Here is a 19,994-nt window from a genome sequence, read left to right as displayed (position 1 = left end):
TCAATAAAACGTAGTTATTCTCAATTATAATGAGGCAATTGAATGTCAGAAAGATTCACTTAGGGTCAATTAGTTCTTAAACCGAGTTTAGAAGTCAGACCTCCATGGCCTGTGCTAAACACTGGAATAAATTAACCAGGCGAGATTTCAGTGTTTGAAGAACTCATATGGGTCAGAGATAATAACAAATACTAGTATGGCAGATGACATACCAGAATTGTGTGCAAAGTACTGAGAAACCACAGAGATGGGAATTAATTCTGCCTGGAGAAACAGCAGTGAAGGTGACACTAGAGTGAGGGCGGAGTCTAGGGTAATTTCTGGACGCTGAGTCTCAGAAGCTGCCGGAACCAAGGTGCTGTGGGAGTTGAGAGAGTCTCGGCCGGATATCGTTGCAGGACCAGATCAAGGCCGTTCCGTCAGTGTTTTCAGACGCCCAGGGATCGCAGCTGCTGCGGCGGACCTTCGGTTTGCACAGTTAGAGGCTGCAGCAGCAAAGGATGAGCGGAACCCTGGAAAAGGTAAGGAAGATTCCATGCACGTGGCGCGCGGGGGAAACAAGGAGGAGAGCAGAGCTGGAAGGTGCTGGCGCGTAGACATCCGGGTATGAGACACTGGGAGAACAAGGCCCTTCCCAGCAGCCCATGCGGCGCCGCGTTGCGAGGAGGCTGTGCGCCGACTCCTCTCTGAGCCAGAAGAACTCGACCGCGCTGACCCGCGCCACGCCCCCACCAGTCGCAACTCTCTCCACCCAGTGCCAGGAAAGGGGAGAGCTCCACAATGGGAATCACGACAGCAGGATATCGCGATAAACTGTGTGACCTTGGGCAGGTCATTGTATTTTTGCATTTAGTCATCAATTTCCAGAATTTTTTCTAAGCATACAGTTTTGACTTGCTGAACTGATTAGAGTGTGAAGCTACCTGGTGATAATGAAAGGGTAATAATACACTACATTTTTATTTCCGAGACCTTATTTAAGTGACTGTCATAAAACCATATGAATCACCTTAAATGCATTCCTTGGCCTTCCCCTGTTCCCTTATCAGATTTAACAGATTTCAATTGTGCTCTTTTCAGTTGTATCATGCTGCTTCGATTAATGACTCATTTTAGCAATTTATATTACAATTTTATGTTAGGCATTAATTATGATGCCTGTATCTCCATGATGCATAGGTTATCATGGTCGTTATGGCTCATGGATCTAACTGTAGTTACCTTGGGGCTGTCCCTGAATGTCTAGAGGCCCAAGCCTCTATTCATCCTTTATGAAATGACTGACTTGGTCACCTTAGCCAATTTGTGAGAATTTGACCAGGTCTGTTGTAAGGATAATAAGAAAAAAATCATAAAGTTTCAGGCCAGGTGCAGTGGCTTTTGCCTGTAATCCTAGCACTTTGGGAAGCTGAGGCGGGAGGATTGCTTGAGGCCAGGAGTTTGAAACTAGCCTGAGCAAACTAGCCTGAACAAGAGCCAGGACCTGTCTCTACTAAAAATAGAAAAATTAGCACGGTGTGGTGGCTCACGCCTGTAAACCCAGCTACTCAGGAGGCTGAAGCTGGAGGATTGCTTGAGCCCAGGAGTTTGAGGCTGCAGTGCGATATGCTGATGCCACTGCACCCTAGATTGGGGGACAGAGTGAGACCTTGTCTCAAAAAAAAAAGAAAAAAAAAAGACTAATTAGGGAGGGCATGGCTGCACCAAGTTACAGTGTGTAATCTCTATCTCTACCCTCCTTTAAAAAAAAAGTCATAAAGTTTCAAAATTCTGTTGTTAAAGATGGTCACATTGGTGACTTCACTCTCCTGCTCTATTTGCCTTGGTTCTGAGGAATACTGAAAGGGAAGGATCCTTTTTCAAGGAATACTATTTCCAACCATTCCATATTCCAGAACAGCCCATGGAAATCTGTCATTAAGGCCAGCATCTAAAGATACGAGGGCATGTAGGGCCTCTCCAAATCTGATGCCATTGTTCCCTTCCAGACTCCTTTGTTACTTACTTTACTCTTCCATTCAGCCCTCCTGCTTTGGCCTGCTAACCTCTTCATTATTTGCCAAATGCTGAATTGCTGATCCTTAATCTTGTGATGCCTTCTCACTTGGAGTGCCCTCCCCATCTCACTACCTATCCAAATGCTCCATGCTTCAAGGCCCAGCTCAGATCTCTTCCATAAAACCTTTCTGACCACCCTGGCTCAAGTGCCTGCTTCTTTTCTTTTTTTTTAGAGACAGGGTCTCACTATGTTGCCCAGGCTGGAGTGTAATAGCTATTCACAGGCCTGATTATTAGGGTGGAAAACTCACTAGGTGCTCTCGGCACTGGGAGAGAAAGATTTCTAATGCAGAGATTAGGATATATAAAGGTAAAAAAGTTTATTTTATCTACTTAGAAGGAGAGAGAGAAGGGAAAAAGAGGGAGAAATGAGAGCAGAGAGACGGCGTGGCATCCCAAAGAAAGAGAAGGGGGTACCAGTCCTGAGGCCAAGTGGCTTACTGATTTTTAAGGGGGACAAAGAGAAAAAGAAATAGCGATGGCTGTCAATTGATAAAAAAAAGTGGCAGGATATCAAAGTCCAAGAGTTGGTATCGCAGGAGTTATGACTCTGCCCTTGAGATATGGTTGAGGCTGTAGCTCGTTATCCTGCTGTTTACTCAGGAACTCTGTAAAAGCAGAGTCTCAAAAAATAATTTTATTTTAATTAAATTAATTGATTGATTAATTAATTTATTTTTGAGACAGTCTTGTTCTGTTGCCTGGGCTACAGTGCATGGCATCAGCCTACCTCACAGCATCCTCAAACTCCTGGGCTCAAGCAATCCTGCCTTAGCCTCCCAAGTAGCTGGGACTACAGGCATGCGCCACCACACCTGGCTAAATTTTTCTATTTTTAGTGGAGACAGAGGTCTTGCTCTTGCTCAGGCTGGTCTCGAACTCCTGACCTCAAGTAAACCCCACCAGCACCGCCATCCCCATATTGGCCTTCCAGAGTGCTAGGATTACAGGGTAAGCCACCAACCCAGCCTAAAAAAACAATTCAAAGAGAAAGATTTACATCTCTTTTCTGACTGTTAACCTATTTTCAGAAGTTGTGCAAAACAGAACTACTGCTGGGTGCCTGTTATTGGGAGAACTCATAGGATTGATCTTTTAACTGTTACTAGAAAATTTTAGGATTAGGTATTTTCCTGTTATTTTTGCAAGGCCATCCCTTTCTCTGATGGTAGCTCACTACAGCCTCAAACTCCTGGCCTCAAGCAATCCTCTTGCCTCAGCCTCCTGAGTAGCTGGGACTACAGGCGTGCACCACCACACTGGCTCTGCCTATTTATTTTCTGAACTCCTAAGTCTTGTGACCATCCCTGCTTCAATCTGTCTTGAAGTGTTATTTAATACATTTACAAGGAAAGCCATGGGATTTTCAGCACACCTGAGTTCTATCTCTTGCTAGCTATATGACCTTGGGCAAGTTATTTAACCTCTCTGTGCTTCAGTTTCCTATCTGTAAAATGCAGATGACCACCACATGTAATTGTTATAAAGATTATAAAGGATAATGTAAGTAGGAGTACTTTGTAAGGTGTGAAAAATGGTGCAAGAAAGTGTATTGATATTATTCTGTAGTGAATAAGCTTTCATTTGATCTTCACAATATTATGAGATAATCCTGGCAGATGCAATAGATGAGGCAATGGAAGCCCCTCGCACAGTGTCTGGTATATAATAGGGCCTAAAATGTTCTCCTGAATGCCTTGAATGAATGAATGCCTTGCTTATAGGTCAACAGCCTCTAAGTGTGGTACTGAGACTGGGACCTAGATTTTCTACCACTCCTAAGACCCCACTGTTTTAGCTTTTTTCTTTCTTTTTAAAAAAATTTTTTTGAGAGATGTGAGAGTCTAGCTACATTGCGCAGGTTGGCCTTGAACTCCTGGACTCGAGTGATCCTCCCACCTCAGCCTCCCGAATAGTTGGGCCTATAGGCGTGCACCACCATGCCTGGTGCTTTTCCTCTTCTGAATATTTCACATCTCCCTAATTTGATAATAATCTTGGTTTTCCTCATCTGTGGAATGAGGAATGAAAACCTTTCCCAGGTGTCAGTCCCTTCCTTCTTTGTAACCCATACAGCCGATTGTGCTATATCACATTGCAGTGTAATAAATAATTTGCACATCTACCTTCCTCACTAGAACATTTTGTGGGTAGGCAGCTGTATTTTCCTTTTGTGTATTTGCACCTACCATATAGTGTATTTGGCTTAAAGTAGGTACCTGATAAATGTTGAGTGAATAAGTGAATGAACAAATGTTGTTACTGTGGACTGATAAGTCCACAGTATAGCTGGGACTATTAATATCATTTCTAACTTCTAATCCAGTGCTCTTTCCTTGGGTCCCTAAGAAGTGTTTGGCTGCAAGTCATCTCAAATTCTAGATGGGTAAGAAGCTCAGCTTTGCTAGAACAAAAATGGATGGAACCTGTAGTTCTTTGGGTCAACAGAAGGAGTATGGCAGGGGATCCAGATAAGAAAGTAATGCTGATATTCATCAGACCCCGGAAAATGTATTGATTGATCAAGCTGGCAGGGTGGTGTCTGGGGAAGTCAGAGTACACCAAGGAATGGGTAATGACTCACCTGCAGAGTTATTTTGCACAGAAAATTAATGGCTCTGGGGTGTCAAACTCAGGTCTGGCTGCCACTCACCCTTAGATTACCACTATTTTCTCATGGATTACTATACCCCTGCATCACATGGTTTGGTTAGGGGAGGGGTGGTGATCACTAATGGTATGCCAGGTTGTGTCTAATATATCAGCCCAGAAGGAGCAGCCTTAGGGACTAATCTCAGAGATAATAAGATGTTTTCAGGCGAAAACATTGAAGGCCAAAGTGGAGCAGAGTTCATATGAACAAAAAGCAGTGAGGATTGAAGCAAATGAAAAACCAACATACATGAATTAGGAGAACATAAAAAGATGTGAACTAGGAGTATACACGTTTCAGAGTGCCTAGATGAGCAGGGAGTTCAAAAACCCAGAATAGTCACGAAGTTGTCTAATTCCTGATCAACACTAGACTACAAGCTCTAGAGGAGATTTTCTATTTTGTTTTTTATCACAATTTTATCTTCAGCACCTGTCACATTCCAAGATACATATTGTTTGACAAATGAGGAACTGAATAATAACCACCACGATTATCACTGCTGCCAACTTGACCATTATTAATGCACTTTGTACTTGCTAAGCCCTTTTCACGTATTATCTAATTTAATCGTGTCAACAATTTTATGTCCTCTAGAGATAAGATAATGAGGTTTAGAGGGATTTATTAATTTGATCATCACTTATTTATTCGGCACCTACTGTGTGCCAGAGTGTATTTTAGATGCTAAGATGTAGTTCCTGTCTTTGTGGAGCTTATTAAGAGAGGGACTAATTAAGCATATAACTACTTAACTGATTGTGATAAATCCACAAAGGATTTATCAGGATGCTATATGAGTGTATAACAGCAGGATCCAAGCAAGTCTAAGCAATTAGGAAAGTTCTTGAGGTTGTTACATGACTAGGACTTAAAGAATGAGTAGGATTCAGAGAGCAAATATTCCAGGCAAGGAGATGAACACATACAAAGGCCCTGAAATGACAACACACTTGGAGTTCCAAAGGGCCCAGAAAAAGTTGGGAGGGAGAGAAGTAGTGGGGCTTGGATCAGGTATAGTATACAAAGAAATAATATGGGGGTGAGAGTTAGAAAGATGGTAGAGGATTGGATTTACATTTTAGGTGTGACCATAGGGATTGTAAAATTGGGTTTAGTCCTGGAGAAAGTTAGGGAATTGGGTTTAAAGGAGCTCAGCTGTGGCCTGGAAGTACCATCCAATAGTGGTGGTGTGAGGCCATATATTTCTTTTCTTTCTTTCTTTTTTTTAAAAAATTGAGATAGCCAGGCGAGGTGGCATGCACCTGTAGTCCCAGCTACTCAGAAAGCTGAGGCAGGAAGCTCACTCGAGATGAGGAGTTTGAGGCTGTAGTGCACTATGATCATGCTTGTGAATAGCCTCTGTACTCCAACCTGAGCAACATAGTGAGACCCTGTCTCAAAATTTAAAAAAAAATGAGATATAATTTATCTCTTATAATATTCACTATTTTAAAGTAGATAATTCAGTGTTTTTTAGTGTATTCACAATGCTATGCAACCATTAGCACTCTCTAATTCTAGAACATTTTCATCACCCCCAAAAGAAACTCTTTACCCATAAGCAGTCACTCCTCATTCCCCCATCTTCCTAGCCCTTGGCATCCACTACTTTACTTTCCACCTTATGGATTTGTGTATTCTAGTCATTTCATATAAATGGCATTATATAATATGTGAGGCCAGATATGTCTTCAGTGACTTGCCATCCTTGGCTAGGAAAATGGAACTGCTGAAATTCAAACCCAAATCTGTGTGATTATAAAACTTGTGCTCCTAACTGCCATAAGGACACAATGCAAAGGCAGAGTTTGGTAGTCAACATAAACATGTTTATAAGATGATGGTCAAAGGAAAAATTAGAAACAAAATCAATTGTGGAAAGAACTTAGGAGGCCGGGTGCAGGGGCTCACACCTGTAATCCTAGCATTCTGGGAAGCCGAAGCAGGAGGATTGCTTGAGCCTGGTTTGAGGTTGCTGTGAGCTAGGCTGATGCCACAGCACTCTAGCCTGGGGAACAGAGTGAGACTCTGTCTCAGAAAAAAAAAAAAGAACTTAGAAGAAGAAAACCTCAAGGCAATGATCATTGCCTTCAAATACTTGAGGGGCTTGAGTTCTTGTATGAAAAGCAAGAACTGACCTCATTCTTTGTCATCCCAGAGTGGGGAACTAGCCTTAAACTATGGAAGTTATAGGGAAATGAGTTTGGGTTTTTTATGTGGGAGAACTTTCAGATAATTATGAGTGTCTGAAAATGTTAATTCTTGACTAGGAAGGTATTTAAGTAACAGATGGGGCATTATGGAAAGAGGGGCCAGTGTTGGCCCTGCATGTGAGACAAGGGGTGGGCACTGACAGAGGGCAGAAGGCCAATGAGGAGAATCTGAAGCTTCTAATGAATGAACTGACACAGTGACTGGGCTTTTTAAGAATGCCTAAGATGAGAGTAACCTCCATTGCAAGAACTGGAATACAGATCAAAGTATTCTCATTTCAGGGAAGAAATAAGAGCTATCATATAATAGCAGAACTTGCTTTGCAACAGGAGTTATATGGTAGTGGAAAGAGCCCCCGTTGTGGGGTCAGCTGGAACATGACTTATTAGCTATGTGCATTAGGCATGTTAATTCACATTTTTGAGCTTACTATAAAATGAGGGTAGAAATATCTACCTCATAGCATGGTTGTGAGGGTTAAAGGAGATGATGTTTGGCTGATAGCAGGTACTCAACAAATGGTTGGATTATTGAGGCTATCTTCTTCTTCTTCCTCTTCTTCTTCTTATTATTATTTTAGAGACAAAGTTTCACTATAGCCTCGAACTCCTAGACTGAAGGGATGCTCCTGCCTCAGTTTCCTGAGTAAGTGGGAATACAAGTATCTGCCTCTGGGCCTGACTGATTAAATCTATCTTCCTTAGCGTATGAATTTCACTAGTATAAGTTGGTATCACTTTTTTGAGTGGTAGTGTGGCAGAATGGAAAACATGGACTTTGGATTCAGGCAGACTTGGGTTTGAATTCCTGACACCTCTTACCAAACCTGCAACTTTGGGCAATTTACAGAAACCTCTATTGTTTCCGATAAAATAGAGACGGTTATCTCAATAATGCCTCTATCATTGGGTTGCTATAAAGATGAATTGAAATAATATGTGTAAGGTGCTTAGCACAAAGGATTTACTCAATGAATGGTAGTAACAATGCTATTTTAAATAATATTAATACACAAATATATTCTGTTACTGTTGCTATAACAGCTCTCAACTGCTTGCCTCAAAGGCCCCTGTCGCACTGCTCTCACTATCCTCCCAGGCTCTGGTGATTGAAGCTACTTTACTCACACACTATAGATTTTGCCCTGTGACTTCAGTTCTTTGGAAGCTGTGCAATCGTTTCTTGGTTCCTGGCTCCATAGCTCATGGGACAAGTATTTTTATAAGCCACTGTGGCAGCTGTGTCCTCATTCACTCATTCACTGGCGTCACCACCCTCCTCTTCTACTTGCAGAGCCAGAGCTGCTCTTCATTTGCTGATGAGGGGAAGGGGATTATTGTGGATACAGTCCCAAAATAGATTACTTTTGTCCTGATAAATAATGCCTAGCATTGCCGGGGAGAGGAAGCACATTTCCCAGAGCTGACGCGAAGAGTTCACACCACAATTTGAATGTCTTCCAGAAAGTTGTCAACCCTTAAGTCTGGCTTTTAGATAATTAAATCCTGAGCTATTGTAAAGACTCAGAAATCTGACCAATTAAAATGAGGAGAAAGCAGTCTCATCTAGATCTTTCTTCCTATTCAATACTCTTCTGTGTGAAATGACTTATTTAAAAATATATTCTGATTTATATTGTTTGTCATGGTTAGTAGATCTTGGGCCTAGAGAGACCTGAGAGTCATCTGCTCTAACTTCAAGAGACATGGCCATTAGTGGGGTGGGGAGCTGGCCTAAGTTTTCTTGGGGCTCCCAGTTCCCTACTCTGTCTTTTATACTGACTAATATTAGGTTAAGCATATTGCACACATCCTTTACAAGGTCTTTTAGAGTCTGATTTAATTGTGCTTTTTAAATCATCCATACTGTGCCCTTCATTCTGTCTATTCATATCCTTTTCAATCTTCAGGCCTCATATTCTCTGGGAAACTTTTCCTAAATTTGATCTATTTTCCCCCTAATTTCCTAAGCACTAAGCCCTTCATTTATGTGAGAGAAGGTATAGAATAGTAGGGAAATTATGGACTTTGGGGAGTCAAGATCTGTGTGCTAGTTTTTTGTTGTTGTTGTTGTTGTTTTTTTTGAGACAGACTCTTGCTTTGTTGCCCCGTAGAGTGCCATGATGTCAGCTTAGCTCACAGCAACCTCAAACTCCTGGGCTCAAGCGATCCTCCCTTCTTGGCCTCCCAGAGTGCTAGGATTATAGGCATGAGCTACCACACCCGGCTCGTGTGCTAGTTTTGATAGTAGCTATGTGGCTTTGGGTAGGTTACTTAATCTCAATTTTTCTCAACTGTGAAATAGGGATAATAATACTTATTTTGTAAGGGTTATTATGATTTAGAAACATGGTAGGTACTCAACAAAATAGATGTGGGTGCTTAAAAAATGGTAGTAATGTTATTCACATTTTTTTCTTTCTTTCTTTTTTTTTGACTCTGTTGCCCGGGCTAGAGTGCCGTGGCGTCAGCCTAGCTCACAGCAACCTCAAACTCCTGGGCTCAAGCAATCCCACTGTCTCAGCCTCTTGAGTAGCTGGGACTACAGGCATGTGCCACCATGCCCGGCTAATTTTTTTCCTATATATATTTTTAGCTGTCCAGATCATTTCTTTCTATTTTTAGTAGCACGGGGTCTCGCTCTTGCTCAGGCTGGTCTCAAACTCCTGACCTTGAGCGATCCTCCCACCTCGGCCTCTCAGAATGCTAGGATTACAGACGTGAGCCACCGCACCCAGCCTAATTTCTAATCATTTATTTATTCACTAAGTCAAACCTTGACTGTCCACAATGTATGTGCCTGAGAGGAATATGACATGACTCTTGCCCTTGAGCATCTCTGGGTTTAGCATAGAGATCCTTAAGTGATGTTAAGAGTTTCAGTGAATCTCCTGAAGTAATATGCAAACTTCTTGTATATCCATGCCTATATGCATTGGTTTAGGAAGAGGGTTCATGATTTTGAGCAGATCCTTAGTAACATCTATTAATATAACACTACAAAAGCTAAGAACTCTCTCCACCCCCGCCAGCCATCTCCACCTGGATTTCGTTCCAGGTGTGCTTATTGTTCATGACACCTGTTGACTTCATCATATAGTCCTTGCAGTATTGCTTAGCTGTTTAATACAAATGTATGTTTGTGTCTCCAGCCATCCAAATGCCTATAGGACAGAGATTGTGAATACATTTTTTAATAGCTTTATTGACTTATAATTCACATATTATACAATTCACCATTTAAAGTGCACAATTCAATGGTTTTTAATATATTCACAGAGTTGTATAACCATCACTACAATCAATTTTCAAACATCATCCCCAAAGGAAACTCCATACACTTTAGCTGTCATCCCAAGCTCCCCAGAACCTCCAGCCCTAGGCAACGCCTAATCTACTTCCTTTCTCTGTAGATTTGCCTATTCTGGATATTTCATAAAATGGAATCATACAATATTTGGTCCTTTGTGACTGGCTTCTTTGATTTAGTATGATGTTTTCAAGGTTTATTCATGTTGTTACATTTTGGTCTTATATTCCCTTTAAAATTCAGCATAGTAATTTCTACATAACAGAATTTTTAAAAATAAACTTTATTTTAGACTAGTTTTAGATTTTCAGAAAACTTGCCAAGATAATACAGAGAGCTCCCATATACCCAAATTTCTCCTATTATTAACATCTTACATTAGTATGGTACATTTTTCATAATTAATGAACCAATATTGATATATTATTATTAACTAATACACTTTATTCAGATTTCTTTAGTTTTTATCTAATGTCCTTTTTCTGTTCCAGGATCCCATACAGGATATTATATTTACTCATCATCTTTTTGTAGGCTCCTTTTTTTCTTGTTGGGTTTTTTTTTCGTCTTTGTTTTTCCTTTTTTGTGGGCTCCTTTGCCTGTGACAGTTTCTCAGATTTTCTTTGTTTTTGCATAACAGGCTTTTCACACATGCATGGTGAAGGAATTGAAATTGTTATCCATAATAGGCAGGATTTTCTCTTTATGTCATGGGAATTTAAGGACAGACATTTAATGTTTATTATCTAGTTTATTGAAAGACCTCCTCTATGTCAGACACTTCCTTAGTGAAAGTATACTGCAGATCTTTCAAACAAGTGCCAACAGGGCACAGTGAGATTGAAATAATTGGGGAGAGGGGAGGGAAGCTGCCACTGCCATTACCTCCTCTTATTATTGTTTTGTTGATGTTCTTATCATTATTGTTATTGAGAGAGACTGTGCTGTATTAGAGGCATAGCCTTTGGACAGTAAGACAGTCCTCTTAGCTACTTATTAGCTGTAATTTTTTGGAATATAACCTGTTTGGACCTCACTCGCCTTATTTGTAAAGTTGTTTTACAGTATTATATTTTGAGAGTTAAAGAAGATTTTAAAAAGCCTCTCTTGTGGGTGGTGCTATGCATGGCAGATGCATAATAGTTGTTGATTGATATTAAAAAAAAATAGATCAAATTGGAAAGGGGAAGCCAGGTGAAAAAGCAGTGTAGGAGGGGGACTTCTGTTTTTTGAGTATTTTCTGTAGTGAGCAGAATAAGAAAGATGACCTTGGTTTGCTTGCATATTTGGTGTTAACTGTAGGAAAGCCTCTTTGCTAGACAAGAGCCTTTGTATCCTTTTTTGGTTTGTGTACTGTGGGTTTCTAGCCTCTCTGATAAAAGGTCCTTGGAAGTCTATGAGTGCTTAAGATTGTCCTAACATGGCTGTTTTGCTGCAGGTGCTGTGCCTGAGGAACAATACCATTTTTAAGCAAGCCTTTTCCCTCTTAAGGTAAGGATATTAATAAATATAGCTGACATTTACATTCTGCTTCATAGTTCACATAGCATTTTTCTTTCATCATATCCACTTACATGGCTACTAAGCGTGTCAAGCTTTAACTCCTTGCCATCTTGCTTTTTCTTGCTTCTTCCCTGCTCTCAGTAAATGGTCACTCCATTCACCTAGGTACTCAGGCCAAAATCCTTGGAATTATCCTTAACATTGTTAATTCTTTAATTCTACACCAAATTCTTCAACAAAACTTTTTGGCTCTACTTTTGAAATATATACAGATCCATTTTTTGCCTCCAGTTTCAGCTTATGCTTTCTGTTTTGCTAAACCAAGGGATAACAGCTCCTCACCGCCTCATTGTCTTTACTACCATCACCCTGCCTCCTAACCGGTCTCCCTGGGTTTACATTTGTCTTCCATTCTTCACACCACAATCAGAGTGATTCTTTTAAAACCAAGTTAGGTCACATCACTCCTTTGCTCAAAATTCTCCAGTGGTATCCCATCTTACTCAAAATAAAATCTACAATCCTTACCATGGCCTATAAGGCCTTACATAATCTGCTCCCTCATTTTAGAATACTTACTCAGCTTTAGCCATGCTGCTGCCTTTCTATTCTTTGATGATCTAAGCATCTTCCCACACCAGGATCTTTGCACGTTCTTTATTCAGATATCCATATGGTTTAACCTCCTTACTTTATTCAGGTTTCTGCCCAGATACCATCCCATCAGAGAGGCCCTCCCTGACTACCCTATGTAAAATAGTCCCCCTCCATCTATCTCTATCCCCTTACCTTGCTTTATTTTTCTTCATAGTAGACATCACCACTTGACATACATATAAAATTTTTTAATTGTCTCCCCCAGCTCCTACCACTGACTATAAGCAGCACGGGGATAAGGACTTTGTTAGTTTTTTTTACTGCCCTATTCCTAGGGTCTAGAATGGTGTCTGGCACATGGTAGGTGTTTAATAAACATTTGTTCAATGAATGAATTAACCCTCATAGTGACCTGATAAAACATGTGATATTATTTCAATTTTATACATAAATAACTGGGGTCCAGAGAGGTTAGTCTATTGCTCTAAGATGACATAGGTAATTTGGGTTGGAATTAGGATTCAAACCCAAGGGTTGTTGTTTTTTTTTTTCTTGTTATGCTTATGGAGTGCAGCCTCCCCATTGTTTTTCTCTAGATGCTGATGAAATGCACTTGGTAGTTTATTTCTCTATTCAGCAGATATGCACCAAATGTCTTATATGTGGCAGGCACAGGATATAAAAGAATGAATTGTGTATTTTTCTGGGCTACTTGGCACTCAGGAACCTGGATGATTTCTTGAGCCCTTTATATTTATTGAAGCCTTTCTCCTTTTATTCCCTTTCCATCTTAATCTATTTTTCCATCATTAATCAGTCAACTACTGTTTGGTAAGCACTTACTGTGGTACCACACTAGGCATTTTACATGTTATCTCTAATCTTCACAGCAACACTACAAGATAAATATAAACATCATCATTTTACAAAAGAGGAAGCTGACTCAGAGTTTGAGATAGATTTTCTGTCCCATGAGGTTGTACTATTATTGTCTGTGTTTTAAAGATGAGATAACTGAGTTTTAGTGTTATCAAGCAACTTGCCTAAGCTCACAGTTTAGAAATGGTGAAGACAGCATTCAGCATTCACGTGTGCCTTTCTCCAGCTTATTCCACAGTTCAGTTTCAAAGCTTCTCAGGATGCAGAACTAAAATACTCTGATTACCTAGTCATCTGAACAGAGCCATATTATTCTCCTTTGTGTTCTCTGGCTTCTCTGTCCAGTCTGAGTCTCATTACTGTCCCTTCTCCTCCATCCTCCCTGAGCCTGATCTAATAGTGCAAGGCTTATAACCCTTTTCTCCTAGGCTGTTGCAAGAACCACCTCATTAGTTTTCTTGCCTCAATCTCACCTTTTCCCATTCATCCCTCCCCTGCTCCCAGGGTGAACTTTCCAAAACTTAAATTTGATCGTATCACTCCTGTGCTTAAAATGTGCCAAGAGCTTTCTACTGCCTATGCAGAGTAAAGACCGAACTCCTTAGCACAGTGTACAGGCTTCTTCACATCTTCATGACCTAGCCCCTGATTACCTCCTCAGCTTTTTTTTTTTCCTTAAGAGACATATCTTGCTATATCACCCGGGCTGGTCATGAACTCCTGGTCTTATGTGGTCCTCCTACCTCAGCTTCCCTTTCCTCTTCAGTTTTATCTTTCATCTTGCCCCTTTACCTGCTGCTTAAGTTCTACTCAAATCCTGCTGCTTGATATTCTCCAAATATACCTTTTCATACTTCTGCCTAGAATGCTTTTCCTGTAATGCTAAATAATCAAAAATATTTCCTCATTTTTTAAAACTCAGCTCAAAATATTTCCACCTCTTTGGTAGAAGTGACCATATTTTCCTTTGTGTGCCACTGAATCTTGTACATGTTTCTATTTAGGATTAATACTATATTGTGGCTCACATTTGTTTACCTATATCTTTTTGAACTAGATCATGGTTAGAGACATCTTACTTACATTTGTATCCTCAGGACCTAGCCCTTTGTATGGCAAATAGTAGGTGCTTACTGATGTTTTGGGGAGTAAAAAGGGAAGGAGGGAGTAGGGAAATATCTAGTATTGACACATATTTAATGAAGAGAATACACTTTTTGGTAATGGTGCAAATAAAATATTGATATCTAATTGTATTCAATATACTTTCTCCTTTTTAGGTTTAGAACTTCAGGAGAGAATCCCACCTATTCTGCAGGTAAGCAGTTATTTCCTGATATAGTCTGCCTGCTTTAAGTGACTCTTAGGACTCTGTAATAATTTTGCCTAGGTTGGGCACGGTGGCTCACGCCTGTAATCCCAGCACTTTGGGAGGTCAGGCGGGAGGATCATTTGAGGCCAGGAGTTCGAGACAAGCCTAGGCAATGTAGCGAGACCCTGTGTCCACTAATAATAATATTATTAATTATTATTAATATTTATTATTATTATTTGGGGTAGAAGGATGCCTAACTATCTTTGAGAAGAGTGTCCCGGGCCAAATCCCACCCCTTATGTGGAATAGAACCATGATGAGAACATAAAGTAATGGTTAAGAGCAAGAGCTCTATAGTAAGTTTGGATTCCAGTTCTACCACATACTTACCCTGTGATGTTTGGCTACCTCTCTATAGCTTGGTTTCCTCACTTTAAAAAATGAGAATAATTGTAGTACAAACTGCAGTGAGCTATTTGAAAATTCAATGAGATAAAACAAAGTACTCAAAAAAGTTACCGGCTATTATTTTTATTAATCCTTCTGCTATTCCAGACCTGTCTTTTATATCCATCATCAGGCAAGGGCTTTTTTCACATTATTTTATCCAAAATGAATGTCCATTCAATCTGATTAACTCAATGAATTTCAATCTCTGTTTCAACCCAATTACTTGCCATGTTTGCTTTGTCTATTATGTGACAAATGTCAAAGCAATTGTTGGATTTTAATGACATCTGTCATGTGACTAAAGAGTATCAGAGATAAAGGAATGGGAGTAAAGAAAGGAACTAACATTTACTCAGTGCCTCCTATGCACAAGGCAGTGTTTAAGAGGCCTTTCAGATGTTAATTATTTTAGAAGATGGTAGCAATGTGTAGAGAATCACTATTTCTACTGAGCCCAAAGCCCAGCATCTCAAAATATGGGCTTTTAAAAAAATTTATACATTCTCTTAACAAACATGTATTGTACCATGGCTGTGTGTTAGATGCTGGGAATACAAAGTTAAAAGGATACAGGCCGGGCACGGTGGCTCACACCTGTAGTCCTAGCACTTTGGGAGGATGAGGCGTTAGGATTGCTTGAGGCCAAGAGTTGGATACCAGACTGGGTGACATAGCAAGACCCTGTCTCTTAAAAAAATATTAGCTGAGCGTAGTGGTGCATGCTTGTAGTCCTAGCTACTCAGGAGGCTGAGGTGGGAGGATTGCTTGAGCTCTAGAATTGAAGGTGACAGTAAGCTATGATCATAATCACTGCCCCCTAGCCTGGGTGACAGAGTGAGATTCTGTGTCTAAAAAAAAAAAAAGGATACAGTTATTGCCATTTAGAAGTTTATAGTCTTATAAGAAATAATTTCCCCCCCAAAATAATACACTAAACACTTATATACCCACTACTTAGATTTAACTTTTGTTAACATTTTGTCATATTAGCTTTCTTTATCAGATATCATGGTACTTCATCCCTAAATACTTTGGCATGCGTTTCTATAATAGAAATAAGGATATTTTCTACATTCTGTTAAAGAAACACAATACCATTATTTCACTCAAGAAAGTTAATAAGGCCGGGTGCGGTGGCTCACACCTGTAATCCTAGCACTCTGGGAGGCCGAGGCAGGAAGATCGCTCAAGGTCAGGAGTTTGAGACCAGCCTAAGCAAGAGCAACACCCCGTCTCTACTAAAAATAGAAAGAAATTATCTGGACAACTAAAAATATATAGAAAAAATTAGCCGGGCATGGTGGCACATGCCTGTAGTCCCACCTACACGGGAGGCTGAGACAGAAGGATTGCTTGAGCCTGAGAGTTTGAGGTTGCTGTGAGCTAGGCTGACACCATAGCACTCTAGCCTGGGCAACAGAGTGAGACTCTGTCTCAAAAAAAAAAAAAAGGGAAAAGTGAGCAGTGATGCATGCCTGTAGTCCTAGGCTGAGGCAGGAGGATTGCTTGAGCCCAGGAATTCCAGACTAGCCTAGGCAACGTAGCAAGATCCTGTCTCTAAAAAAAAAGGTAATATATATGTGTGTGTGTGAAAAGCATTCAAGCATTTATTTTAGAGAATATGGAAAATAAATACATATGTACACATGCAAGAAGAAGCTGAAAATGAAGAAGTAAATAAGATTCTTGCTTAACATTTTGGCATATACTACCTGTTCTTTTTCTCTCTTTCTTGTGAAATTTGTATATATTTTTCTTATTCTGTGTGTGTGTGTGTGTGTGTGTGTGTGTGTATAGTCTTGCAGTAATGGGAACAAATGCTATATAATGCCTTATAATCTGTTTTTTTTATGTACTCTATGGTGAACATGTTTAAACTGACCAATAAATATATCATTATTTTGAATGGCTGCATAGTACTGTATTAAATGGAGCAATTTTGGGGGGGAGATTCTGAGTTTGAACATATTGAGTTGGAATGCCATGGAAAGGATATATTAACTAGCTCATTGGATACACTGATTTTGAGCTCAGTCTGAGTTGAAACTATAAATTTGGACATTATCATTTTGTCAATTTTACTTGAAGCTGTGGTAATGAATGTGATCACCGAAGCAGAAAAGGTAGAGAAGAGACCCAAGGATCAGTCCCTGCCAAACTCCAACATTAAAAAGTTGGGAAGAAGGTAAAAGAGATGGCTAATGACATTGAGAAAGTGAGGCCAAAGTGGAGAAAACCAGGATAGTATAGTTTCATGGCAGGCAAAAGGAGTGTTTCAAGAAGGAAAGGGTGGCTGAGTGTGGGGGCTCATGCCTGTAATCCTAGCACTTTGGGAGACAGAGGCAGGATGATTACTTGAGCCCAAGAATTTGAGGTTACAGTGAGCTATGATTACACCACTGTCCTCAGACAGTGTCCTTGGACACCAAAGCCAGACCCTGTCTAAAAAAAAAAAAGAAAAGAGAAAAGGAGAGGAGAGAGAGATATATATGAAGAGGTTAAATGAAGGGAACTTAGCATCCTCATTACAACATGAGCAAAAAGGTAGCGTCAGACAAACATGGCATATTCAAATTCAAGTAGTTCAGTGTAATTAGAAGAACTGAAAGAAATTTGAAAAGAGATTTTGAAAAATGTGGACAGCTGCCAGAGACAAATCATTGCAGATTGTTTGGTGAAATAGCTTTTTTTTTTTTTTTGAGACTGGGTCTCTCTCTGTTGCCTGGGCTAAACCAGTCGTGTGATCATAGCACACTGCAACCTCAAACTCTTCCCATTTCTGCCTCCCAAGTAGCTGGGACTACAGGCCTGCACCACTACACCTGGCTAATTTTTCCATTCTTTGTAGAGATGGGGTCTTGCTATGTTGCTCAGGCTGGTCTTGAACTCCTGGCCTCAAGCAATCCTCCCACCTCAGCTTTCCAAAATGCTGGGATTACAGGCATGAGCCACTGTGTGCAGCCTGTTTTGTCAAAATATCTGAAGAGCCAGTTTTGTTTTATTTAAATGTACACTTACATACTATTTGCCAGGTGCTGGCATTTGTATCTGCCCTTGGGGGACTTACAGTTTATGGAATGGAGAGAATAACCTATAATTATTAATAGATTCTTAGCTAGGGCTACCCCGATTTTTTCCTCTTTCCCTACCTGCATAGCCCTGCTAAAGTGTTTTGTTTCAATTCTGAAGGAGAAATAATTAAAACAAAGTTGTTTACCGCCATCCTGGATTGATGAGTTTAGTTTCCAGTTTAGTAAACAAGGACATTGAAGGACAATTGTCTCTGGCATATATAAAGGAAAAGGAAGTGATATGGGGAAAGTCAATATGTGATTACATCTTATAATGTGGTAACTGAAATATTTTCAAAGCCTCCTTTCAAAACCCTGGCGTTTTTGTCTCTTCCTTCAGTGAAGAGTTGCCTTTTCTCTCAAGGAGGCTGCAATGTTAATGTAACAGCAGGAAACCCAGCTTATTGACACAAAGCAGGAGAAACAAATTTAGTTGAACTTACTGGTAATCAGAAGCTTTCAAACTTGTAAATTTTATAATTAAAACAACTGGCTAATTAAGCAGTTTAACCACTGGTAATTTGACCAAAACCTTTCATTTAAGGGGAGAAATGGTTCATTTAACTGTGATTTGAACCAGCTTCTTAATTAACCAGCTGCTCTAATTATAGGAATTGCCCCAACCTGAATTTGAAAATGCCTCCTTGCCAAGGCATTCCAGTAGATTAGAGGCCAAGGCAAGCATCTGCAGCACTTTCACCTAAGTGTGTCATCATCTCAAAGATCAGTTTTGGTTCTGCTTTTTGAAACCACTGGTGGGTTATTGAGTTTCTATGTACTTAAAGGTGGTGATTGGCATCTTAGTTTTCTTTCCTATTTACACAAAATATTTTATTATATGATGGAGGCATGAGAGAGCTATGAACCATGAACTGAACTCATGATGATATTTGTATGTTTAGGACAGCAGAATAGTTTCACAGAGATGGCGACATTGGAGCCAGTCCTGGAGGCTGTGTAGAATTTCATTGTCAGAAAGGTGTAGCCCCAGTAGGTGGGAACAGTCCAGCAAGGCATAGAGGCATGAAAACTGCAGAGTTTATACAGAATGCCAAGCATAGCTCTGGTCCTGGGAAGCAAGGTTTTTTAAAAGCCTAGAGGACTAGGAGAATGAGATGAAGTAGTTGGAACCAGATTATAAAATCAAGATCTTTAAATGCTTGCCTGAGAAGTTTCAAACCTTGGGCAGTGGAAAAGTATCAAACATTTTAAAATATGGCAAAGACCTTCTCTGTCTCCTTCATTATTGTCTCTGTAGTGCCTGGTACAGTGCCTGACAAATAGTAAATACCTGTACTTTGAAAAAAGTACAATAAACAAATAGTTGAATTAATGAAAGAGAATAGCATAATTAGATTTATATTTTAGAAAGCTTAATCTGTCAGCTCTAAAGGATGAAATGGGGGGTGGTATGGGAAAGTATGGGTACAGGGACATAAACAACAACTTAGCTGGGGCTACTGCTCTAATTTCCTAACCCTTCCATCTGCTGTGTCCCAGATTAGGGCCTTTGCGTGTTGTTTCCTCCACCTGGAATACTTATCCTCTATTTTTTCATCCAATAAACTCCTATTTGCCTTCCAAGTCTCGATTTTATTTTTTGAATAGAAAATACATGTACATTGAACAAATTTTAAAAGGTAAAAAAAACATAAATAACTCCCCTGTCTTCTAACTACTTACTTCCCCTCCCTGGGCATAACCACTATTACCATTTTCTTCTGAATGCTGGTCTCAGTTTAAAAAATCTCATTTTTTTCTGAGAGGCCTTCCCTGATACTCCATTCTAAAATAGGTTTGCCTGTTGTGATTGCTTGAGCTCAGCAGTTCAAGACCAGCCTCAGCAAGAGTGAGACACGGTCCCTACTAAAAATAGAAAAAAAATTAGCCAGGCATTGTGGCTCATGCCTGTAGTCCCCGCTGCTCGGGAGGCTGAGGCAGG

General features: G+C 40.1%; 1 protein-coding gene across 2 annotated transcripts in view; it reads left to right on the top strand.

Annotated features, from left to right (window-relative positions):
* The first annotated feature begins 359 nt into the window (after positions 1-359).
* The window catches only part of MRPL48 (mitochondrial ribosomal protein L48), a 46,253-nt gene continuing 26,618 nt past the window's right edge, over positions 360-19,994 (top strand). The window contains exons 1-3 of one of the 2 annotated variants that reach the window (XM_045555500.1): positions 360-521; positions 11,676-11,728; positions 14,497-14,534. In XM_045555500.1, coding sequence (XP_045411456.1) covers positions 501-521; positions 11,676-11,728; positions 14,497-14,534 — 112 coding nt within the window. In that variant the 5' untranslated portion in view covers positions 360-500. The remainder of the gene's footprint in view (positions 522-11,675; positions 11,729-14,496; positions 14,535-19,994) is intronic. The other variant, XM_045555499.1, reaches the window with a different exon arrangement.

Source organism: Lemur catta, chromosome 7 (assembly GCF_020740605.2).
Source record: "Lemur catta isolate mLemCat1 chromosome 7, mLemCat1.pri, whole genome shotgun sequence".
Classification (NCBI taxonomy): domain Eukaryota; kingdom Metazoa; phylum Chordata; class Mammalia; order Primates; family Lemuridae; genus Lemur; species Lemur catta.
The sequence above is the reverse complement of the archived record's forward strand: the minus strand, read 5'-3'. Positions and strand labels throughout refer to the sequence as shown.